This window comes from Leptonotus elevatus, chromosome 2, assembly GCF_054856555.1.
Source record: "Leptonotus elevatus isolate MCC_2025b chromosome 2, RoL_Lele_1.0, whole genome shotgun sequence".
NCBI classification, from domain to species: domain Eukaryota; kingdom Metazoa; phylum Chordata; class Actinopteri; order Syngnathiformes; family Syngnathidae; genus Leptonotus; species Leptonotus elevatus.
The window spans coordinates 18904675-18932056 of record NC_141240.1 but is presented as its reverse complement, the minus strand read 5'-3'; the positions used below and the strand labels follow the sequence as shown (position 1 = coordinate 18932056).

The window sequence follows — 27382 nt, the reverse complement described above, 5'->3', positions numbered from 1 at the left end:
ATCTTCACTTCAGTGGAGGAGTTTGTTGTGATTTCGGTCTTCTCTTTCTCACCGACAAACCTGAGAGGCCCAGTTTATCTGGGGATAGAGTGAAGGGAAATAGGGCGCCTTGCCATTTGAACACTAGAACTTTAAGCCGGCAACGGTTCGCCGATTCTCTCCCTGTGTCTTCCTTGACTGTAATGTAACGCTGACATCCACAGCAATGTACTTTCTTCCCCAAAGGAATACACAATTGGCACAAACAGATCCTTGTAATTGACGTTAGAATGTTGTACTTCTTCCAGGATATTGGAAAATGGAATCAGAAGCCATCGTAGAGAAAAAGAGGAACAATTTGATCATTCTCAACCACGGCATGGGGACTTTAGATGAAGGGGGAAGAAAGACACCCAATATCCGAAATCCCTCTCATAGGGCCATCATGTGAAGAATTCCCCCTCTTCTCCTCCTCTCGTACCCTCCCTCCTTTCCTCTTCTCTTCTTTTCTTTTTTAATCAAGCCGTCTGGGGTTGTCAGGTCTTTTGAGACGAGGACTCCCAGCCATGTGAAAAGTTAATCCCTTGTGGGCCTTCTTCTCCGTTGCGCTCATCTCCCTGGGAACACTGTGGTGGCTTGCAGGCAGGTGGCGGTGGGCTGGTGGGGGTGGGGGCGGTGCAGGCAGAGGGTTGTATGAAGGGATGGAGGCGGGATGAACACAAGGCCACCCTGATCAAGGGATAGAGTGGCGCACATCGTCTGGAATTCCTCATCCTTAACTTTGAAGCTTCTCGTTTAAACTTGGGCCCCTGTCCTTCTCCCTTGGCTCATCGTCCACCGTCCTGCCACCCGCCGACAGCTCCGTCCCAATCCTCAACTACAAGGCCTTTTGACGAGCTCCCCTGCCTGGCTGACAGAAGGCCGGAATAAAGAATGGAGTGGATTTGCAGCATGGAGAGCTCATCGAATGGCTTCGAAAAGGAAGACAGTGGTTCACATTGGAGGGCTCTACTGTTGCATTGTGCCCCAAATGTCTTCAGCCTCTTCTTGACAAGTCATTTAACAGCACGCATTAGTGCATTAAGCATTGACAGACTTTGCCTTATTTCAGTCAGGACTCTCTGAATGAACGACTTTATACAGCAAGTACACACAATGAAGAGACAAACTCTCTTTGTCAAAGATCTTCACGTCATTCTTATTAATTCATCTCACAAAAGCGCTGCCTGGTAGTCCTAAGAAGACAGAAGAGCTACACACTTGAATGCTTTGCTTGCTCTGCATTTTCCCCCTTCCTTGGCCTCCCACTTAGACGCAAGTGCCATTGGAAATATAGACAGGCTCAGTCAGCCATCTTAATCCTCCTTCCATGTCCATCTCACTCTGACCCCCCACGCACTGTCACTCATTCACATACGCACATGCACACACTCATCCCTCCCTCCCACCTGATGTGGGCCGAGCCCCTCTCTCCTCTTGAGAAAAGAGCTTGAAAGATGCAGAGTTCATGCCGGAGGTGCGTACGAAGAAAGATTTGGGAGTTTGTAAAGGTCAGCACGGACTTTGTTCAATCTGAGGGTTTATCTCGGCGACAGCGGGGCAGGACAATGAGGCCTCTCGCAGCGCAACAGAAACCCAAGCTGCGGCAGCTAAATTACTTGGCTGATAAGACCGAATTAGAAGCACCAGGACCCCGGAGGCCAGAAAAAGAGGAGGAAAGAAGGGAGGGCCGCTAGAATTTTGAGGACAGCAAGTGAAAGGTCAATAAATTACTATTGAACAGATCAGAATTGTGATATGTGGCTAATTAACACAAATGACATGCATCATCTTACAGCAAAAAAAAGAAAATTAAAAAAAGAGGAAATCATACAAAACGTAGAGTATGGCAGTATCTTTTCAAATTGAAAGACTTTACAACTGCGTCAATCAAATTTAAGACTTCTTGTTCATTAAAAGGGAACACAAGGAAGGAGTATGTATATGCTCAATATTATGTCACAATATTTTAAGAAATGTTCCGTTCATATTATCTATGACATAAGAATGACATTTAAACAAAGTAAATGTAATCAAATTAAAACAATTTAATAATTATATTTTTTTAGCAGCATTATTGTAACGGAAACTGCTTGTATCTACCAAACAAAATGTTAAAGGTTAAAATGTTTATTTTTCTGTACGATGTGGCAAAATCCAGGGATTTAATGTATTGGTGAAATTTGAAAGCGTAAATAAGACTTCGACCCCCCCCCCCCCCCCTTGTCTTTTACAGATTCATAGACACGCTGCATTACTGTAACAAAGAATAGCAAAGTGCCTGATATGCACCATTGCATGGATCTGCCATATAAACAACAAAAAACTCTTGCCTCGTCCCTCCAAAAAGTTTATTGCCCCCCACCCAAAAAACAAAAAAAACAAAAAAAAAAAAACTTTTTTCTCTCTCCCTTAATTAAGTTTTTTGTGCTATGGAATTTCTTAACATTCTACTAAATTTCTACAAGATCAGCCTAAACTGAAACAGAAAGTGTTGTTGTGACTTGTGAATCAAAACGGATGGCACATGAATCCTTTTGGAAGGGATTTAAATAGGACTAAAAAAACAAAAACAAGGTGACTGGTGTTTTCCACATAAAGAAGAGAAGATGAAGATGGAGTGAGGGGTGCAAGACAGCTCACCGGTTCTACATGAACAGTTTGGTCACGCTCACCCCACCACAAGTGAAATGTTTTCCTACAGTTTGTCCTGAAGATTCGTACATCGGTCACCTGAGAAATCATAGCCATAGGCAAAATAACACACCAACATATATCACTTTTGCATATTAATGTGTGCAAGAAATTTGAAAGGAGGGGCTATCATCTTTTCAATCCCAGTTCACACTTGGATGTATTTTGCTTTGCTTATCACATGATCACATGATTTAAGTCTTAGAGTAGTATTTAGTTGTCTTGCATTGGTAGTGAGTGGCCCGCTGGTTGCCAGCTTCACCAACACCATTGAACCCCTCCCCAGCAAGAGTGGCACAAAGCACAATCTATGTTCAATCATGCAGACAAAATAGAACCTTTGCCGATTGAGTTGCCTTGTGTATAAAATGTACTATACAAATACACTTGCCTTGCTTTGCCTTTGTAGATACAATATGGTATGTTCTTTGTAAAGTAAGGGAAAAGGAATGTTGATGTGAATTTGGGGATTTTATTTTATTTTTCTATTAAAAGTATATAAGTATTTTTTAAATATGTATTTTCTGCAATTGCTTAAGGAGTGCATGAATTCAAGAATATGAGGTAGAGGGGGAGAGGGGGATTCTATTCATTATGGGTCTGGATGACAAAGTTCTTGGCCTTGGATATCTGTTGCTCAAACTGCATTTTTAGATAATAAATGATAATAATGTATAACACATGACTGTTAAGGTTATGGTTATTTAGCCCTGAAAAAAACTCTGCACCTTTTTGAGCATTCAGTTCAATATATAACTTGCACATAAAGACTTGTTTTATTGTAAACTCCAAATGGGAACTAAAACATACTTGACTAACGCCATTGATCATCAAATGTTGCACAAATACAATTGAATAGGCAAGGTAAGACAGCTTTGATTATATAGTGCATTTCATATAGAAAAATACATTTAAAATAATTTACAAACCAGTTAAAGACATTTAAAAGCAAAGTAAGCAAATTAAAAAGTAGTTTACTATAGTTATTAAACAAATGTACAGTACAAGAACAACATTTTGAAAAATAAAAATGTAAGAGGGCAAAAAAAAGCAACACCATCCATTACTAAAACCTGTTAATCGGAATGCTGACTCAAGCTATTATAGCAGATTTCCAGTGAGAGCTCGATTTAGTGGAGGAAATCTGACAGATTTTGGATTACGTACAGCACAGCTCAGTTTCTAAGATGATTAATAGACACAAGTGCACAGAACGGGCCTTTGTGTACCAAGATATGACCTCAAATGTGGAGACGTCACAGGGTGAAGCTGTTGTGGTGTGCTTCAAACAATTAATGCCTTTAGATAAATGTTTTTTATTGCAATGTTATATTTAAAAGATGGCTGGTTTAGGGACATACGTTTATAAGGTCTCTCTATAGTTTCTACTTCAATGACAATGTATGCTCTGAACATTTTCTACAGCCAACAAAAGTAATACAGCTATGTAAGTTTGGGAAATTGTACACTGTATTGATGAAAAGCTAAACCAATAAAGGCTTAACAATTCTAAACACTAAGCTGTGTGTTGTGTATGTGATTACGAAAAATGTTAAGCGCAACAGCTATGGGGACCTGATTAATAAATCACCACCTCGTACCAAATGTTAAGATGCAGTCTTGCGATCTCTCACCCAAGAGCGGATAATTGGGTAGAAAGAGTAAAAAGATCAACAATCTCACCATTCACATCATTACTCACATCAAACTCATCATTCTTTGCTTTACTCTCCAGACAGGCCTTGCATATTTGAAACAACTAATTGCTATTCCCCTAATTAATCCACATCCATATATATATATAATTTTTTTTTTTGTGCCTTTTTTAAATTAAAAATACCACTGCAGACCTTCGTTGTGCATTAGCAACAAACAGTTTCCCAGTCGCTCACTAGATGGAGAGCTCTCTCACTTTCAAAATGTCCTGCAGGTCTTGGATGTTTCCCTGCTCTAACGCAGCTGATTTCAACCAACAGAATTACTATCAAGCTTATGCAGAGCTTGCCGATGAGCTGATCAAATATCAGCTGTGTTGGAGAAGGGAAACATCTAAAAACCTGCAGCCCTTGAGGACCGAGTGTGCCCACCCCTGGTCTAGACTGATTCGATCATTTTCCCATTCATGCTGATAAACACGGATGATGCAAATGCAAAGTACTTTTGTGCTTGACAAAAGACAAAAATTGTTTCTTGGACTACCACACGAAGAAGTGACATTCAGACATGACCTTCTCAATTAGGATTTGAGATGTCGGTGTAGGATTATTGGTATTATATATTGTTTTCCATTTTTTTTACTCACCGAGTTGTTTTTGTTGTTATTCTGCCACTGTAAACTATTTTGTAATAATGTTTTGAAACCTGCTATGCAAATATAGTTAGTGTTCATACCATATTCAGTCTTCAGCGTTTTTACCACACTGTGCCAATGTTACAAATCTGCAACATCCCAGAATGCATTGTATGTGAAGCTTTCACAAAAAAAGAAAATAAAAGATTTGTATATACGACTACGTACTACCCCATATGCTAATTTCCCCTAAATATCACATGTTTCCTGTTACTAAAGTTTAATTTGAGCCTGAGAGGGTTAAGGGCAGGATTTTAACACAGCTTGGAGAGCTCATGATATTGTGTAGGCGTACGTAATGAAGTAGTGATGTATTTAGAGCAGAGTCACCTTTAATGACTTCTTTAAAAAATACAATAATATACTATCACAGTTGTGAGGGAGGAAAAGGGTAACTTGAGCAAATAAATGTAATCAACAACATAAACAGCATTTGATAAATGTGAAGACTGCGGTCATTGTCTGTTCCTGCCCTGAAGCACTCCAACTGATGGGCCTATTCATCAGGGCGCTGATGAACGATGGGGCTTTATCTTGCTACATATATATAGATAGAGAGGAGGGGGTGGAGGCGCGGGACAGCGGTTACCTGGACTTCACCACTAGGGAATAAATTTGTGCCCATGTGCGAGTTTTAAATGGATGTTCAAAGCAATGTGCAAAAAGAAACCTTGCGCAATAAAGGATAGCATTGTGGGGGGAAATGTGTGAGGGGACCGCGTGTGTGTGTGTGTGTGTGTGTGTTACTCAAGCAAACAAGAGGTTCTATTGAAAATGTTTTGCTGGAGTGGTTGCGGTTTGAAATCAATGACCAACTAATAACAGCCCAAATCCCAGCGACAACATTTGTCAAGTTCCACTCTCCTCAACGATGGATGACTTTGCCGAGTGTGTTTCCTCAGGAGCCTGCACCACTTTCATTTACAAGCTAATTAACAGATGTGCTAACGAGTTATGAACAAATGATAAGGCATCAAGCTTCTAATCAAACCTGACAATTAATTTGCTGCCCCGCTTCCTCATTATCAGCTACCATGTTCAATGGGAGTAATTGACAACAGTTCTTTCTCGCCCACAGGAGACTTGTCTTTAACAGCTCCTTAAGTAAAAAATGCTGCTGCGGTGATTCTCTATGTAACAGTGACCATATGTTTAATATTAGATGGAATCTGTTCCACCGGAGTGCTCCGAAAGCTGAGAAAATTGGATTAAATTGGCTAATGGCATGTTTAAAACCTACATAAAATGAACGTGAGTGGAAGATATTACAGCACGCAAGCTGGGGACTTTTGGGCTTATTCACCCTCTGGTGTTTTTGTGCCATGCGTAAACTTGGGCTTTCTATCAAAGGCAAATAATGATGACGGAAAAACCGCACACTGTTGGTCAATAATACTGTTATTAAAAAAAAGAAAAGAGTTACATACTGTATGCTACACATACATAACATACTGTGCACAATGTAATATTGTACATACATACTATACACGTGATCATCTACAAATATCCACTGAGACTATACAAAGACAAGCCCGAGATGGCCTTTTTTTTTTTAAACAGTTAAAGGACTTTAAATGAGCAGAGCTCTCATCTTAACGCCTTGTTCTTGAGAGCATGCCTCTGATTTGATTAATAAATGACATGATAATAACTCCATTTATGTGGTGCACTTCACTCACAGTCGGGGGTTAAAGTTAACTAGAATGATGTTAGGACTTGAATAGATTTTTTTCGCACGATTTTTTTTAGATGCAGTTCCCTGTTAGTAACAGCTTACTTTAATTGTAAACAGAGCAAGCTTAGCCTAACTCTATAAAATGATATTTGATATTATATATATATATATATATATATATATATAAATTAAAACTAGCTACTCTTATTAACTTTTAAATGGAAAATCACATTCAAATGTAAACCATGGCAATTCATTTTGATACAAATTATACCAAATGACATACAGTGATGAACTGAAGCATCAACACATAATAATAATAATAACTATTATTATTTATATTTTTTATTATTTTATTATGTATCTATTATTATTATTATTATTATTATTAATGATGATAATAATAACAATAAATTATAAATTATAAATAATAATTAAGATAAAGAGCATGATTCTTAGCGAGTAAACAAATCAGGCACGTTTCAAGCTTGCAGCCCTTGAATGCCCCGCGGGGAAATCTTAGGCATAAGAACCCTCTGCAGGCAAAACACAAAAGGCAAGCAAACAGTGAGCGAGGCGATAGGTGGGTCAAGACAGATAAGTGTCAGGGTGCGCCGGCACTTCTTCGCCGTAACGTTCAGAGACATGAACATTAGCTTGGCTCAGTCTCAAACAGACGAAAACAAAGAGCACGGGGTGAGCAAGAGGTGAGAAAAGTCAGCTGCCACGAAAAAAAAAGAACGATTTATAGGCAAACACTAGGTGAGGCGGATGCATTGTGCCATTGCTGGATCGACACATGTCACGTAGGAATTTGGCTTTATATAAGAATACCCAGCAGACATCTTGGCCTATCACTATGTCAACAAGAGGGTAAACAGAAGAGCTAACATATTTCCCCCTCTTTCCACACATCACTGGATGAATGGCGCTGATATGGAAAATCACCCCACGAATAGTAAACAGAAAAAGAATGTAAGACGGGCAGAAAGCCGTTTGCCTTAAAGTATTATAAAGTCATCCCACTGGCAAAAGACAAATGTAATTTCCACGAGATACTTTATTAGTTACATTTTATTGGGATCCAATATAAGTGAAATTTTAAATGTTTGCACCTTTACAAAGTTACTAACCTCTTTCAAATGTGTTTCCCCATGCTGTAATTAAATGATTTACCCAAAATATTACAAACCTTGCTTCAATATTAATACTGCTCTGTCACTGTCAATAAAAAAATAGACTGTGAGTTTTTCTACTTCATGTATTTATTCTCATTAGGCTAGATTAGATCAGCCATTTCCAATCACTATGACTGTGACATATTGTGTCTACTACAAATAATGTATTTTTGTTCATCTATCCATGCCAATGAAATATAGCGACATGCAGACCAATTAAATGTCTTTCCACTAGATGGCAGAAGGTACAATTATGTGTATCACCTGTTGCTATTTATATAACATTATATAATGGGCTCAGGTTTCACACTGAGTAACTAAACTAATGAGATCAGATCATTATTAAATTGGGGTATACTTCATACAAACTGCATATAGTACTGTACATTTTGAGACATTTATTTATTTTTTGGGCGGCAATTTATGATGTATGTCCTGGCTAGAGAAAGTTTGGAGAAAGACTGGATTAGAGTGTGTAGCCTACATAATGTTAGCAGAGTGTGTAATAATTCACTGTCACATGAATGTGACTGGGGATTTCTCAGTGGAAATGGAATGGAATTTAGCTGTATAAACTGTAGGAAGTAACAAATTGCATTAAAACTGATGCATGTGTGCACTAACCTTAAAATAAAAACAAAACTGGAATGGGGATTGTGCAATTTTGCCATTGAGAGCTATATGGACAAATCCGGTGGTCACAGTGAGCAATAGCTTAAGGGCAATTTAAGCAAACCTCCGTGTAATAAAAAATAATCGTATACAGTACATTTGAGGGCGAGGTGCAATTTCTTTTATCTTTTTTCTCAAAGTTAGAAAAAGTTATTTTGCCCAACCCATCCTCATATCGTGTTATTTGCCTTATGTCTGAGGAGGAGTTGTTAGATCACAGAATCAGTTTTGTGAAGAGTATAATAGCTGCAGCTATTGTATCATGACATGTTTCTATCAATAGTGAGAGCCAGGCCAATCTAGCAGCCGGATAATAGCAGCAGCCGCTCTGACAGCAGATCCACACACCGGACCTCTCTGAGGACTTGGGCTCCCTCCGCTAGCTCGACGCTCGGGCCTTTCTATCCTGAGGGGTTGGCACACCCTACAAACACACGCACACTCATATACTGTAGACTTGGGGCCCCGGTGTTCTATCATGTTGTGCTAAAGGGGAAGCATAATGGTTTTTAAATGGATGACTCTGTGCAGGCCCAAAGAGGCAGTGTGGGACGGAAGAGAATGGCCATGGCCTGCAGCAAAGCAGCTCTTAGATTGAGCTGTCCGTCTCGCTGAAATGAGTCTGAATTAACACCTTTTCCAGTCCCCCGATGCCCCGAGACAGACAATAGCAGGCTTCCTTCCTCTTCTTTCATGCCATTCGCCACTCAACATCCATCCATCCAGCATGCAGAAGATTATAGGGTATGTTTTACTCACATTTCCAATGTTAACATTTCCAATTGGTTAAATTTCCCTGAGATTCATTCCGAGTCATTTTAGATGGATCTATTTTAATTTAGAAAAACAACAGTACATATTTGTATGTATTTTTTCAATCCTTAAAATTGATTTAATATCAGTTCTTAACGACATCAGTAGAGGGCAGCCACACTGATTTGGTGTTTTTTATTATTGTATCATATGCATACTGTTAAGTTTTGGGGGTGAGTCTTGACTGTTTCCCAGTTATATACAGACATATAGAGACAAACAATCATCCACAGTCACATTCACAGCATCACTGAACACACTTTGCCGCACTTCTGGCACAGGTCTGCCTGTCTATTTGTCTAAGAGCAGAGGCATTAGATGAGTAGACGGTGAAAAGGGGCGCGCAGCTCTCCTCGGGGAGTCTGCCGGTGATTATCAACAGGCCAACTGTTATGACTGTCTGTGATAAGGGTCTGGGCGAGGATAGCCCCTGAAGGGTTCCAGCCCCGAAGTAGACAGGAAATGTGAAGCAATAATATGGCCTGAGACACAGTCGGTCCTCCAACGAGGAGTGCTGAGAAGGAGGAGGCGAGACGGATCAATCGCTCATCTGCGATCGGGGAGCAAACGCCACATGTTTTTGCTTGAATGGAAACAGAAGGGACCTCAGGGTGAAAAATCCTAACCCATCAAAAAAAACAAAAGTTGATTACTCATAACAACACAATTAATTTATGACACTATATCAAACTTAGAGAACTACATAATGTGGATGATATCTATTTAGAAGTCAGGATGGCTCTTGTTATGGATGTTTGTTGGAAAAGAAGCTGTTGGCTGAACCTAACTGCCAATGAATATGCGGTTGTCGGGCAGAGCGGGAGAAAAGAAAGAAAATACTTAGCGCGTGTCATTTTTGGAGAGGTGCCCTTTGCACCTTGAATGGCGACGCATAACATGAATGTTAAACAAGGAAACCGTGCACTGCCGCTCAGCATGTATGCACCGGTGTGCTTTAATCACCAACACATTCGACAACTGCTCCGAATGGAATGAAGGACGTGTAAGGAAGCTCAGTTCAGTGAGCGTCAAAGGATTTTATTTTTGATTTTGGGGGAGGGGCGTGTGCAGTTTTTATTTCAAATGATGTATAGACACTGGAAGTTACATGAACTCATATTTAATACATTTCATTCATTTACGTTCTGTGCATGCTTTATTTTCAAGGGATCTTCTCTTGAATATAGGAATATGTACGGCGCCCATCTTAGGGGTGTGGCATAGGCCAGGATAGAAAATATTCATATTTAATTAACTTCCAAATAAAGGTGCACAGATTGTAAATTTTTAATCAGTGTTTTTTTCTTCTATATTTCCTTTCTTATTTAATTCATGAATCTAAACAATACAACTCAAGCTTATACATATGAATATGTGAATTTGTACATTACAGTGCTGATCCAACATAATTGTGGGACCTTGGTGGAGGTCTGTACTCAACTAAGCATCCCCAAGATTTAACTACACTGTAACAATCACTGAGCAGTCCGACATGGAATCAGTGAAATGAGAAGCGAGCCGCAATATTTCATGTCCAATTGGCCACGCGAGAGAAAAAGGAACAGACACGAGATCAGTTGACGTTCTTTTCTTAATGAGCTTACTGAGCAACTTCAATATCGCCTAATGTCATGTCAAAATGAAAATTAATAGTGCAATATGCTGCCATCGCATTCGGTCATGCTTCTTCCATTTCCATATCGGGTGGCGTGACCAAATGAGCATGCCCGCTCAGGCCGACGCCCAGAAAAGCTGATACCTCCACTAATCAGCACGATTTTTCCATCTGACATTGCTGTGCAGCTAGATATGTAGACGAGTGTGCTTAGTCTGTGTGTGTGTGTGTAGTCAAAGATGAGGTCCAATCATGAGATGGGGATGCAAATGGAGCTGGCTCCTGCTATGATGATGAGATAGATGCGTGTGAATGAACTGTGATTGCTGGAAATGTGAACGTGTGAATGCAGAGTGACTCATTCATCACTCAGCCTCCTCACAGCATTACTTGCCCCCCTCCCGCTGTGTCACTACTCTCTCCGATAATATCATATCCCCTCACTGTATTGCTGTTTGTGCTTTCACAGTGAGGAGGTCAAAAGGTGACAGACAGTTACTATGAAGATGAAGAAGGACATAGAAACAAAGAACAAAGAAGCCGGGCCGGTTCGTACCTCCCATCCAAAGGAGCTGCCTTTGCTGTGCAGACCGAACCTCTCGCCCGCTCCGATTCGAGTCTTGGCCCAAACGCCCAAGCCCGCACCTGGCACCGAAGACTCCCGCAGCTCCAGATCGGCGGGAATGGGAATGTCGTCGGGAATGTAGACGGGCGCCTCGTAGGGCGAGCCTTCCTTGGGCGTGGTGAAGTCCTGGTCGTTGCTGCTGCTGTTGTTGTTGTGGAGGTGATGGTGGCTAGTGTACATGTGGGGGTGCAGCAGCAGGTGGTGGTTGTTCGGATGGGAGGGAGTCGGTGAAGGCAGGGGAGACATGTTGACGACGCCGTCCTCTGCGTCGTCTTCAGGACTGTCAGTGCAAATGCCGCCAGCCGCCAAGCCTGGGAGGTCGGCCTCTGTGTCGTACATGCTGTCCGCTGGCTCACTGTCATCTGACACACAAAAGATACAAAAACACTGTTAGAAGACGTGTCTTTAACCTTTGTGGAGAACTATCAATGGGTCGAGGCAAAATTAAAAGTGCTTCTTTTTGACTCCACTTTTCCGGAGAAAATCAGCGTGCTCGGTACAAAATGGATTTATCAACTCACAATTACCGCGAGAATTCAGTTTGCAGGCAAAGTTAATCAACTCTGCCAATTCCACCAAAATGAGTTGTCATATATCCATACAAAATAGTGCCAGAATATTTTGACAGCCTGTGATTGGCTGACAACCAGTCCAGGGTATAGCCCGCCTATCACCCGAAGTCAGCTGCAATAGGATCCAGCTCACGTGTGACCCTAATGAGGGTAAGTAGTATAGAAAATTAATGGATGGATGTGATCTGCAAAAAGCATCCGGTTAAGGCAACCCATGCTGAAAGGCAATATTTAGAAACTCAAATTATTTGACAGGTTTTCATGTATTCAAAACACATTGATTAGATTATGTGAAGGTAGTTGAGCTCCATCCGATCTGGCACTTTTATATGAAGTAAGAAAAATAGGATGAAGACAGTATTTTTTTAAATACATTTTGTTTTTCAAAAAGGTCCTATGTAATCGTGTACTGGCAAACATTTGGCCAACTCGGCCCAAAATGACATCAGCGGTGTTTTTCATCAACTCCCTTTCCTCCATATAGTGAAGCACGCCAAGCTTGTAAGCTCTTCCCAGGTTGTCGTTAGTACCAACAGGTTATTATTATAAGTCTATTTATTTTGTTTAATAGCATGTGATGTTTGAAATGCATCAGTCAGAAGTGCAGTACGTAGCTTATGTTTCAGTGCTGTCATGGTAATGAGGTTGTACGGGAAGTGCTTGGAGATGTATTGAATGAGCTAATCAAACACTTGTGGAATCATAGGCGCTCGTTCACAGCACAGATCATCCCTTTTTGTTCTTTGATAAATATTTGGCCTCCTGCCCGCCGACAGATGTGGCCTGTGAACGCTGTTAAATTAACTGACATGTAAGTTTTTAATGTGAAACGTAAAACTAGCAAAGCACAGGACAGCGGCTGTCCAGTGCTTGGCAAAGCTGAAGCCGCTCCACGAGGCTCCAGGAGACATATCACATAAAGTTACAGCAGTAAAATTCTGCCTTTAATGACCGATTCTGCGTCATCCAGCAATTTTGACAGGAAAATACTTTTTTTTTTCTTCTTTAATGATCCCTGTTTCATAGGAGTTCGGATCAGGCCCACAGCTCCCTCTGTATATTAAAAAAATGTTTTCAGGCTATTAAACACTTTTTTCCCCATTGCGATCCATTTTTTCACTCCTTTGCTCTCACTAACACTTGAACCAGCGAGAGCAATTTTGACTAGTGCAGAGAGAGTCTCGAAAAATATATTAAATTTGGCTTTAAGAGACTCTGTGCACATAAAAACGCTCGGACTTGATTGATTGTACGCCCTTCAAATGTACTACATATGCATTGCACAAAAGAAAACAAAAACACTTGTATTTTTTGCACATTATACAATTTCAAGTTTTAGACATTTAATCGATTCATAACTAGGTCAAATTCTTAACTCTATTTGAACATACATCTACGCCATCTTTGCAATTTAAATTTACAATACCTGTTCGTCCTAATGTCAGTTGCTCAAGTCCGAGATTACTACAGTAGCCAAAGTGATTTTCTTTTTAATAAACAAGAAATACAGTATTTAGTTGTCAAGTTTATTTGTATTGCTTTAATCACAAATATAATAAATCCTCATAAAAGAGTCTCAAAGGGCTTCACAGGCCCGCTGATCTAGCAGATGTTGATTTATCGTCAGGATTCGTTCAAGGTTGCAAAGTTCGCCAGACATTTGCCAAATTCTTGTTACAAGGAAATTTTGAACATGTTCAAAACCTTCATTGCCTATTGGGATATGGGCTTTAGCACACGCTTCTGCCAAAAAAACAAAACACATCGACAATATTTATAATAGTTTAATAATTAAAAAAGCAGATCTAGTGGAGGTATAAAATAAAATAGGAAAACATAAAACAACAAAGGAAATGTTCATATTTAATCTTAAATTGTGCAAAGATAATACTTGGAGGGAAAAAAATATGCATCATAAAATCCTGGGAATAACACACACCCGTGCTTAATACGGCAGCTACTGGAAAAGCTGTTTTTTTTTTCTCTGTAAAACACCATTAAGGCGTAAATGTTTTTAAATCTAGGTTAAAAAAAAAGGTCTCTTTTTCCATAGCTATGAGTTTTGTTTTGTTCTTGCACTGTACGCTCTTAAGTAATTTTAGTAAGCTATTTTTCATTTCTTTAACCCGATTTATTTTTAATTACATAATATGAAGCTTATTGAGTTAATTGAGTTATGCTGTCTATGAAATGTGCTATAAATCAGTGATTCTATTTAAAAAAAAGAACAATTACAATGACACGGTGCTGGTAAATGGATAAAAAATGTGAAAATGTTCTCTCTTTTTTTAAGCTCCCTGTATGATACACCACCCTCAATTTGGGACCTTTTTTTTCCTCCCCCAAAAATGAGTGTTATTCCCGGGATTTTACAGTAAACTGGTAATTATTATACCAGACCACTATTACCATTTTAATAGACAGTTTGTGAGTCCCTTCTCTAGACTGTAAAAAGCAGCAGTTAAAAGAAAGAAGAGAAAGAGTAGGAGGCGAAGAACAGTGACGTCTGAGCTGCTTTTTAAACATCTCTATGTTAGTTTGGAGTCTCAGACAGCTAAAGGAGAGATGTTAGCTTCGCCTCTCAAAGGACTTTTAAAAAAACAGCACGGCCAGATAGTGCCTTCCTCTCCCTGGCTCCCGATGTTGTTCTTTCTCTCTCTGCTCCTCTCGCCATCTCCTTCTCTTTTACGGGCAGCTATTTATCCTGATTACATCAGGGGTCAATCATTAATTCGCACCTTGGGGGTCCCGATGCTGGCTGTGGTTACAATGGGCTGCTTGTGTTCAGTGGCTGTTATTCCAGCGGAAAACTCCGCCTGAGAGCCACACGAAGGCTTCCAATTTGAGTTGATAAATTATAAATGCACGCTATAAACAGAGCCTGTCCCTTTGGAGCTTGCTGTAGCAAATATTTTAAGGCAGGTACTGTATGAGCTTGGATGCAAGCGAGCGCACAAACATCTGTTGGCATCTGAGGGAGCTGTTACTTCACTCAAGCACATGAGATCAAATGCTGCTGTCGGTAAAGATGATATCACGTAACTGCTGCTGCACAACAGCAGCCATACATTTGAATGAAACAAATACACTAGTAAAGGTAAGAGGCAAAATATATAAAATCCTGATAAGCCAGTAATCAGTGTTACCATGGCAAACTAACTTGACACGGAGCTGAAAATCAGCAGTTTGATCGTAGGGTCTTACAACGGGTAAAGTGTTTTGTAGTTGTGTTTAATCAGAGCACTCCAGACTTAAACGTAGAGCGATAACGATCTGCCGTCATTTTCTGCTGTCTGCCTGGACGTACGCAAACACGTGCTTTGGAGCCTGCTGAATAAGTTGGACTGTTTACACAGGCTGAAGAACAAAATTCACTGCACAGATTAAATCTAGTAAGAAATCTCCAAAATAGGACCCAAAGCACTCATTGAGGGGAGAAGAAAATAGCAAGGAATCTCACTAAAATTGTAATCAAATACTAATTGCAGGCAGGCATACAAACATTAAAAAGCTCTGAAGATCCCAAGCTTCAATGCAAGTCAACAATAGGTTGAGCTTTTCGAAGCCAGGTACATGGTTTGCAAAAGCATGGTTGTGGCTCAGATAATAATAAAAACAGAGCTGGAAATAGGACGTGTATGCCAGTGACGGCCATCATAAAGTGCACACGTCTTATTTCCCTGCCCAATACACACACACACAAACACGCGCGTATGTGTGCACTCATGCACACATTGTATCTTTCTCCGCCCGTAAACTGATCTGGTTCAATTCAAAAGCGAACGGCAGCCACTGGTGAAAGGACAGTATCCAGGGAAATGTCCAAACTATGCAGAATCCTTCCCATGACTCCAAATATGGGAAGAAAAGAGCGCCTCGTGGTAGGGCCGAAATGGCAAGAAAGTGTGGATTATGACAGATATGAAAAATGAACTCAGCAATACGTGACCAAAACGTTTTGGAGCTTACACATGGTTTCAGAAGAAACCAACACTTTATTCTGCTTTTTCATTGCACCATAGCGGATTGGCTTGGAGTAGTTGTCCTTCCACCTATAAACTGCAAACATGCAACAGTGGAGGAGAACGAGACTTTCTTGCAGGTCAAGGTTAGGGGACAAATAAAGTGGAAAAAGTGGATTATAATACTGCAGTGTCTAGAGCTAAGCAAAGAGGGTAAGGGTAATTTTCTTACAGTGTATCCACATAAATAATGGCAAATCTACTCCACCGACGAGTAACCGGCACTAGGACCCAAAACTTATATCATGGTATCAAATGCATGGCATCCCTTCACAGCTGCGGTATACATCACGATACATAAAATTAAGGGTATTTCCCAATTATTTTTTTTAAATAATTTAAAGGGGAAGACAACCCATTTTTTGTTGTTGACAATAATACGTTCTATGCAGCCCCATTCGACTAAATACTGTATTCTGTTTAATATTGCGTTAGTGGAATATGATTTAAGCAGAAACATCCAGCAGTTTTTATCCGTCTCAGAAGGCGGCCATTTTTTCACTTGTTGTCGCCTCAAGTCTCAGGTAATAACCAATCACAGCTCAGCTTCAGAAATCAGGTGAGCTGTGATTGGTTGTTGCCTCATCTGCAGTCGACAGTAAGTGCCAAAATGGCCGAGAAAAACGGCTGGACTTTGCTGCATAACACATATTCCACAAATGTAATATTAATCAGAATGTTTAGAGTAGTGTGGTCACATATAACATATTATTGTCAAGAAATGTTTAAGGTTGACTCCCCCTTCTTAATACATAAAATAATTTCTAAATAGGTTAGTTATATAACTGATTAGCAAAGATAAATTTATACATAAAAAAATAGTGATAAAACAAATTAAATGTACTAATTAAACAATTTTTCTATATCCACTGTTGTTGCTGAAACAATGCAAAGTCCTCCAAGTGAGCAACTAAACGTTTTAATATATGAAATATTTATAACAGGTATACACTTAACCCTATTTAGCCCCCCTCTCAGCTATATGCGGTGACGTCCTCCGCCATTTCCGGTCTTCAGTGGCCGTCTTCATTATTCTGCATTATTTAATCTGTTGTTGCTTGTTAAGTTGCTTCATATTTTTGCTGTTCAAAGTTAGTTACTCTCTGTTGGTTCCAGCCGGACATATAGTATGTGACAAGTGTACTGTATCACACGCACGCACAAATATTGGCGTTTTGTGACTTTATTTCGATAGCTTGGCAATTACCAAGACTTTCCCTCCCCGAGTTTACCTCTTCCCTCCATTTTCGTCATAAACGTAGCTTCTTCACTGCCTTGGATGATTAGTGACATCATCATAGACACCGAATGCAAAGCGAATTTTTGCCCTCACATTATGTTTAGCTAGCAGCCCGAGGTGATGAGGGCTTACAATTTGGGCATTTCCGTCACATTGAGTAGTGTGCACGAAAGGGGATATACAAAGACGCAATACGCGATAGGATGGTAGGGGAAACTCTACGTTCGGGGAAATTCATACATCATATTGAATATACCGTCTCTACCGCGTAATCCTAATCAGAAGTAGTATGCAGTAAATATCAGTAAACAGGAAATAAATAATCATCTTCAACTGACATAGTATTAAACCACAGCCCAGTGGCTAGTACTCACTGCACTGCAGGACTCAACCATGAGGCGATACTACTACCAGGTACTACTTAACTGTCGAAATCAAATCAACAAATTAAAATGATGAGTGTGTGTGAGTGAAAGCTGCATATTTTTCCACCAAGTGATGCCATTTATTCAAGATGACGTACTGTATAAATGGAAGCATGTTACCAAGCAGTCCATAAAAAAAGAAAAGAAAGAAAAAACTAAAAAGGAGGCGTGTGGTTCAGGGCAAGGCGTGTGTTTTGTGTGTGCGTGTGTTTACATGGAAGTAGTGAGAGTGCAATGGGGGCACAGTCAGCTACAATAGCAGCAAGCCAGTCCGAATGAAAACACCACACTGTTTCCCCTTGTAAAAGCACCAGGGAACATTTCCAAGCAACATGCAGAGCTCGAACTGGGCGTCCTCACAGTGAATGAGTGCATGAAGAGAGCCGGAGACATATGGACGACGCAAATGGAGGAGATGAGTGAGAAAACGCAGCTTCTAAAGGCCCATATGTATTCCCTTACAGAGGTGCATATGCCCAACTGCTAAGAAATATACATTAGTCTGCGCAAAAGTCACTAGCTTTGTTTATATGATGACTTTTTTCCCCCAAAGCAACCATTTTGACAAAATTGTATACAAATGTTTACATATTTGTCATGCACAGTTTTAAGCAATGTTGCCTGCTTTGTAATTGTGTATATGTGACAAAAGTGCAGTGGATGAGGAGGGCACAATTTTTTTTCTGATATTTGGCAGAATAAACGACGCTGATAAACGATCAATATGCCGATTCAATAAAAAGCATGTATAATGAAAAAACACACGAAAAAATTTGTGCCTCAACACTTACAACAAATTGATATGAATTACGGACAGAACATTTGACTATTTTACATACTTTGTCCTTTAGTATTTGACTTTACAACAGGCTGATTTTGTTTTGCCTTTTTTTGGGGTACGGTGGGTGGTTGTTTAAATTATATCATCTTTGGCTTATCTTTATACTGTGTAAATGCTTAAGGGAATTTAGCAAATTTTAAAAGAGCAACAAATTTAATTTAAAATAATAATAATAATAATAATAATAATTAATAATAAAGCAATTTTTTTTCAATCAGCTTATTAAACTGGCAGGTTGATTAATCAGTTGGGCCCTACTAAATATACGATGCTTGAGCCATTTTGTTTCTGTTTTTGTGTGTTTCCTAAGGAGAAATAATAATAATTATTATTAATTATTTATATTAGGTATATTTTTTGTTTATATATATATTTTTTGTTTATATATATATATATATATATATATATATATATATATATATATATATATATATATATATATATATATATATATATATATAGATAGATAGACATATAGATAGATAGATAACATCATTGTATTGTATTATTTTTTTATCATTTTTTATTTTTATATTACTTTATATATGTAATTATTATTAATCATTATAATTATATGATAATTACATCAGTTTCTTAATTTTAAAGCACAGTCCGTCGTTACATCTATCTAAACAACTAATCAAAGTATTGTTATTGCAACACAACAAGTTTGTATTCACTATATAACAGTTAGTAGAAGTCCTATATATTAGATTTACACAGAAAAATACAGCAAGAAAGAGCTGATCGTAACATTGTGTACTTTCATCTGCCATGTTGCACGTTTGTGTTTGTGCGTTGCCCTGAAACAACACAGCTGATGTATTGATGTGTTATCCATTTTGAAAAGGCCTCGAGGCATTACATCCAGCAGTGCGTGCGAGTGTGTGCGTGCTTATGCTAAAAGGCGTGATCAAGCCTCCAGGCGAATAGACAGCGCGCAGCCTCCTGCTGTGTGTGGTGGCCCTGTGATCCCAAGAGGGCCCCGGGGGCTGAAGCTTGTGCAGACATTTATTAACAGGGGAGATTAATAGCACCAGAGCAAAACATGTTCACGAGCATGATAAATATTAATAATAATCAATATTGAGTTACATTTGCCAAATTGAGTTGCAAACGTCACTCAGGGGGAGGCTACTGGAAGCGGAAAAGATGAGGAAGGCAAATTACACTCACTGGTCAAATCATTAGGTACACCTGCACCACCAGTGGAGACACCGAAATACTACCTATACAAAGTCAATACTCAGTTTTCATAGAGATATTAATTTAACAATATATGTATTATTGTGGCTGTAGTTTGAACATATGTTTAGCAGCAGGTCTTCGTAGAGACAACTGGGCTAATTACAACTTGGAATGGCAGAATTTTTTGGATATCAGGTGTATTGTGGGCAGTGAATGAAAGTTGACAGTTGAAAAGGTGACCCATATAAAAGTAGACCAGAGCAAAAAGAAGTGCAGCAAATAGTGCATGACCACCAGCACCAATGGATCTTATCCAACATGCAAAACATTTCATAAATCAAACATGTCAATATATTAGCTGTTCCCTAACAGAGTGAATAGCAGCTCACTAAAGTGGAAACATCTGATTTATGCACACATGGACTGTCAGACAGAGGAAGAGTGAGGACCCATGTTGATAGTCAGAGAGGCCAATCACTAAAATCTATTGAGCATCATTTCATTTGACGACAACTTAACATGTCACGTCAAAGGTGCGAGGCATATTTACAAGGATGGCTATTTTAAATATATGATGTCCTTTAACGTCCATAGAAAAGACCTTGTGTGTTTGCATGCGTGTGTGTAGCTCTACACACACAGCTTCATTTAACAAGGCTCCGGGGAACCCGCAAAGTGAGCACAGAGACAGACAGCGCACACAACAAACTCATCCATTCCTATGAAATGGGGCTAATAAAAACTTGTGTGCACTTGTGATCACTTTACCATGCTGTTTTCTTTCAGCCTTTGTCGCTCATCATTTTACTCCTCTATGTGGGATACTAGTAATGTGAAAATTACATTCCCAATTGGTTTACCTTGTTGTCTTCATCAAATTTTGTTCTTGTGTATTTTACAAGGAACAAAAGCACCAACTTGTCTCATTATTAGATGGTCCTCCACATTTTTTTTAATTTAGTTAGTTAAGTGTTTTCCTCATCATATACTCTATACTATACAGCGGAGTCTTGATATTTGCCCCTAAAATCCTTGAAAAAAAATATTGGCAATTAACCACCAATGAGAATTTTCTTGATAAATGGGGGTTGACTCCTAAAATAAATAAATATTAAAAAAATACATTTAAAATAAATAAATAAATATATATTATTTAAAAAAAAACTGTAAATAGGTGAATATGTGGGTGCCAAACTGCATCATTTTATACTGCTATCATTAAAAGCTGAGTGGAAAAAATAAGATGCCATTTCAATATATGACTGATGACATTATAATAAAAATGTAATATTTGTCTGAATCTTTTTTCATGCTCAAAATAGATGATGAAACACAAGACTGTTCAATCATGAGTGTTTTAAAAGAGAAAGCTTGTGTGGTCTTACTTGGCCTCATATTCCAAAATACACGTTGTTTTCCATTCTAAATTGTCATTAGGTGTGAATGTGTGTTTGAATAGCTTGCGGTGCATTGCATTTAGCGGACGACCAGTCCAGGGTGTACCCCACTTCCTACCTAAAATTAGATAGTTAAGGCTCTAGTTCACCCGAGACCCTTCTGAGGACTGCTGGTATAGACAGACACATTTTAAAAAATATTGCAAAATTGCTCCACCCTCGTCTACAATATTATGACAATAATGCAAACGTCTGTGTTTTATTACAGTCAATATTACCCAAAGAACATAATCAGAAATGGTTGAGTATTAGCTTAATTAGGTAATACAGCGGTAAGCATGTGGCCTGCAAAAGCTGCGTGATTGCATCAGTGAGGATGTCTTCATGTGCAGGCGGGTGTTGATGGAGCTGATGATATTCACCTCTGCCACTGCATGCGGCCTCCACTCATACATCAGTCTATTACTCGCCAGTCTCGCTCGGCTCTGCTCTCCTCTTCTCCTCGCCCACTCTCCCTCCAGTCATTAGCCAGTGAATTAACGGCAATCCAGCGTGCTATTAATCACCCTGACAAACGTGTTTGCATCGCCTCGCAAGTCCGGCACGCAAACGGAGGAGAGGTGGGGGTGGGGGGTGCTGGATAGGCCAAAGCGAGCATTTGTTAGGTGGCATGTGAGTTATGCTGAGGCAAAGAAGTGGAAGGTAAATTGTGGCGCAGCAGAGTGAGCGTAAACTGTAGGTGGCGCAAGACATAAACTTGTGGAACTAAAAAAAATTATGGACAGTAATCATGATCACTCATAGTAGTGGTAGTTGTAGGTGAAATATTTGTTGTTTTTATTCAAAAAATGTTGATGCTTGTTAGAGGAATATGCCCAAACTACTTCATAACATTTATCAGTTCGATAGCAGGTGAAAAATAAATACACTATAAACAAACATACTACCCTGAATACAAGTACATGTATTTTGAACTTTTTTTGAACAAGTCGTAGTCTATTACAAATTATAGCAATTTAATTTATTGCTGTAGTTTGTAGTTTATTGACTTGCTGACATTTCTTTTTCTTCACAGCAAATTCAAAGATTCCTTTTACGATTTTAAAGTGAATGTAAAATCACATTATATGTTTTAATACAGCGGGGTGTGCACGGTGAGAAGCGCATGTGTTATCAAGGAACATGTTGTTTATTTTTCCTGTACTAGAATAAATTGTAATTGCACATCCACTACAGTAGGTGGCAGTGGTGTTGTCATTGTCAGAGAGTGCGCAAGGAAGGGGCTGTAGAATATTTTGTTCTTCCATAACAAAAAATAAATGAGAAGCACGGTAATAGAAAAAGATATGGGTTACTTTCGAGAAGTCAACCCTATTTAAAAAAAAAAAATGTAGGTATATATTCTATGCGCTAGTCTCACGGCATTCTGATTAATATTGTGTTTGTGGAATATGACATCGCAGTTGTTCAGTGCCCAGGTAACAACCAATCACGGCTCAGCGTCAGAAGATAGGTGAGCCGTGACTGAATCACTGTGATGTCATTTTCAGTTGCCAGCAAGTGGCAAAATGGTCGGGTGAATTCATATTCCACAAATGCAATATTATTTTATAAAATTATATATTTTTTTTATTTCTGACTAGACACAACTACACAAGTCAAATCAAAGCAAATAATCCAATTGACATGTAATGCAATGTATAATGTATAATCCCAAAATGGAGAATACACTAAATTGGCCTCCATAAAACCTGCAACAGGGAGACCAACTGCAGAGAGGCCCGAACCGAGCCAGTCAGGTGGGTCACGGCCATCATACAGTCCCATGTCATCGGGCTGTCACTACAAATGCAACTGACGTGGGAGATATGCTAATCCACTTAGCTTCAAGATCAGACAGGAGTCTTGTAAGCAGCCCTGGCTCAGTCGACAACGACAGGAACACACACATGCACTGCATGGACTGAGGTTTGACACAAAAGTGAGCAAAGGCGGAACTGTCCAGAATATGTACTGCATACAGTGTGTATTATAGGATCAGAAAAGGATTAGGAGACCCTTGTAGGTATAGTCAGATGCATGCTCACATGATTTGAAGTTTTGTATTGAATCTCGTTAGAATGTGCAACTGCACCTGCAGTACTGGAATGTGTCAAGTGCATGACAGACAGACAGATGAACATGCTGACAGACAGACATCCTGATCCACAACTTTACCCCAAATCTACACTGTAATTCGTTCAAGTGACTATTATTGCATAATACTGCAAACAAACAGGATGGAAAATACTAGGAATGGGCGAGTACCGATACCAGAGTATTGGTATTGGGCCGATACCAGCCTTATTTCTAGGTATTGGGTACTTGTGAATTCTTGAGGCAAAAAAAATTAAATAAATCTGACATAGAATAAGTCTTCCTTGCCAGAAGTTGTTGCATCATCATATAAAAAGACAGAAACGCATTTGTTCAGAATTATAGAAATTGTATGTATTATAAAAAAATAGTGGTACTCAAGAGAGAATACTCCCACTGGTATCGTCAGAAAAAAAGTGGTATCAAACATCCTAGAAAATACGGTCAATTCAAATACGCAATGTACAACGTTTCAACGCCCGTGCCTCGTCCGTAGCACCTTCTTTTTCGTTAATTTCCCACAGTAATTGCGCCATTTTAAAGTTGTTGAAAGTTGTGTTGTTGTCATCTCCAGCAACGGGCGTCCGTCGAGCAGGTCGGCTCGCCATCAGACCACATTTCCGTGTTTAAGTTTCCATTAGCTCCACTTTGCCGGCCGTCAGTAATGAATGTCCGTGTGGAAACACGAAATATTGGTTCCGGCATCTTCCGGGTGGCGTACATATGTTTTTTAAATGACTGTACAAAGTATTTTGATGTAAATATCGACTTTAACGGTGAAATCCAACTTACATTGAAATCGGGTTGCATCACCAGTAACTCGAGGACTCGCTGTATAATAAGTGTCGTGTAGAGTGAAGGAAATGCATCTAACTGTGATATTCATGCCTGCTCCTGATCAAAGCTTCCAGCCAGAAACAAGGTGTCAGAGTTCAAAACTATTGCGCCACTCAGCCAGATGATATCTCAGACGGATCCATCTTATTTCCCGACCATGACTTCCCCTATTAGGAGCCGCGGCCGAGTCCTTACTAATCAGCTCGCTATCCCACAGAAACAGGAAGGAAGAGAAGGAAACAGATGGGAAAGCAGGACAATGGCGAGCGAGGGACACAATGCAACTTCTCCCCTCCTCCTCCTCCTCCTCCTCTCGGCCGCCGCTGCCCTGCTCGCTCTTTGCGGCCGACCGTGTGGCCAGAGAGAGCGGAGGCTCACAATCAGTCGGACAATACTGTATACAAGTGGCGGCGAACAATGGAGGCCGGCCACAAAGAATTCTGGGAACAGGGGCACAGCCTTCTTCTCCTTTGGGTCGCCTCGATACACATCGGACTGCTGAGACAGGCCGGTGCCAGACAGAGAAGGAAAGAGAGAAAGAGAGAGAGAGAGAGAGAGAGAGAGAGAGAGAGAGAGAGAGAGAGAGAGAGAGAGAGAGAGAGAGATGAAATTGCTATATTGGAGCTGGAACTTTACACATACACAGTAACAGTACACACTTATCATCACCTGCTGTGCTACACTCAGCCTAAATGTCAGCATGAGGCACCATTGTACTCTTACGCTCTCTCTCTTGTAGTATGGTCAGTCAAATCCGCACATAATTAACCAAAGATTGAAAAAAATCAACTGGGAATGGATATGAAGGGTGCACCAATTAGGAAGTTTGTATTATGTACATGCATTCATACATATCATGCTGAAGAAATGTATACATTTCTTGGGGTGAAAAAAACGTTGCATAGTGTTCGAATTAGAGCCGTCAAACATAAAAAAAAAAAATCGGATTAATCCCATTTTAGAATTGTGATTAATCACGATTAATCACTTAAATTAAATCACTTAATTAAATAGATTTTTTATCAATATTTTTTGCCCGCCAAATTTGAAGATCACCTGTTATATGTTAATTATTTAATTATACATACACGTTCATAGTACAACTGTAAAATAAACTAAACTATATGACAAGTGGTCTAATAAATGTGATAGCCACTACATTGCTCTTCTGAGAAAACACATTTCTACAAAGAAAGACTAACTAAAAGTGGAAGTGGAAGAACAAATGAGATGTGCAGGAAGGCCATTCTGTTCCGTTTCTCTCTTCCTTAAGTGTTCAGGCTGTGCGCTGAACGCGAGACATTTGGAAATAATTGGCTGGTAATTAGGTGGGGGTCGACAGGTCGATTTGGGAACAAATGGCTGCCTTTAGCTCAGGTGGCCCTCTACACGAGATAATGGGACCTTTATGCCCAACCGACACCCTCCGGACCCCCCACCCCCACCCCCCATCCCCTCCCTCCTTCCGCATCTTTCATCTTCTGCCGCGTTCCCTTCTTTTCCTTTCTTCAGCTTCCATGTTGTGTATTATATATGAATATGCTCTTGTGCCCTAAATATATGCCCTTTTTTTCTTCACCCCAGATAGCACGTGATGAGTTGAGGTATGCAGCAAAAGCTGGAGAATGAAGGAGAAAAACTGGAGAACAGATGCAATGGCCTTGCATGGATTAAAATTATGCGCCTGTAGCAGAGAAACTCAGTTTAAATTGTTATCATTTCCTTTATTACTCATTTTGTTTTCTCACTTTTTTTTAATATTAGGGATTTGTATTAGTTATTGTTTGTTTAGGTTGCCTCATTCAAAGCATTTTTTTATTTTTAAGAAATTGTAATCATTTGGTGACATCAATGTATGAGTAGTGGAACATTCTGCAACTCACTTTGATTACATTTGACCAACTGTTGGGTGGGGAATGGCACTTGCCTTTCGATGTACCTTTGTTTTAATGGGGATATTTTAATGCTCCTACTGATAGCAACTAGTCCAAAGACACACTTGTTATGTCTCTCCCCTTTGTTTTACCCACCACATAAAGAAAAAAAAATCTATAAAAACATTCAACAACAACAACAAAAAACACAACAACTGTACGTCTCCAATGTTGAATATAAGGATATCGGGCCATTTGCGACTGTGAGAACATATTATTAATACTTCAGCTTGTTATTTAGTATGATGCAATGAACTTTTAGAATATACACTGTCAATTTGGAAGGAGACGATGTTAATAAATGAGATATTGTGAGTTGTGACCAGACTGAAGCGGCTTCTGGTCCCAGTTCTTTGCCCAGTGTCAAGCAAGTGACTGCATATCTGTAGTAAAGGTTGCTATTAATTTGTAACCATGACAAAGTGTGCTCAACTAATGATTTTTCATGCCCCCCCGGAAAGCTGGGGGAAAAATTACATTAGTATATTGTATGTTGTTACAGGTTAAAGTTACATCGTATGTCCTGTAGTTTACAAAGGACAAAACTGAGTACATGGTTGAATGAAGAGTCTTTTAAGAATGAAGAAACTTCTCAGTGAGAAAAGTCGCATATCATACATGAAATGTATTTAGCGGCACCGCAAAACGACTTTAAGGAGTCCTGTATGACACATTCTCTCCCCTTTCTCGCTCTCCTTCTCTCTCTCTCTCTCCCGTCCTCCTATTCAGTAGCAGAGGCCTCTTGTTTGGCTTCCTGCTGTTTGTGTCGAGACAAGGTCTTGATTTGAATACTGATTCCCCTTTGATAGGCCCGCACTTCCGATCTCATTAACTTGTTTTGTCTTTGCTTAAATGGGAATGTCCAGAAAGGGTGAGGGAGTGGGAAAAGAGAAGCGACACCAAACAATACCGCGGATCTCTGCAGGAGGGAGGCGCTCCGTAAATAACAACAAGCAAACAGAAAACAGGATGGAGATTAAGGAAGCGCATGTGGAACACTCCACATGGAGATCGAATCTGATTGTGCACACATTGAAATGATCAGTTAAAGAAGATGCAACGGGGCAATGAAAAGCAAAAAATAAAACTTTGTTAAGTTTATAGGAAACAATAGGAAATTGGATAGAAAAATGTAATATACATGCAGAAC

General features: G+C 39.6%; 1 protein-coding gene across 4 annotated transcripts in view; it reads right to left on the bottom strand.

Moving 5' to 3' along the window:
• Positions 1–27382, bottom strand: part of prdm16 (PR domain containing 16) — a 191036-nt gene that overhangs the window by 114118 nt on the left and 49536 nt on the right. For all 4 annotated transcript variants that reach the window (XM_086069105.1, XM_086069103.1, XM_086069101.1 and 1 more), the window contains exon 2: positions 11572–12002. In XM_086069105.1, coding sequence (XP_085925231.1) covers positions 11572–12002 — 431 coding nt within the window. The remainder of the gene's footprint in view (positions 1–11571; positions 12003–27382) is intronic.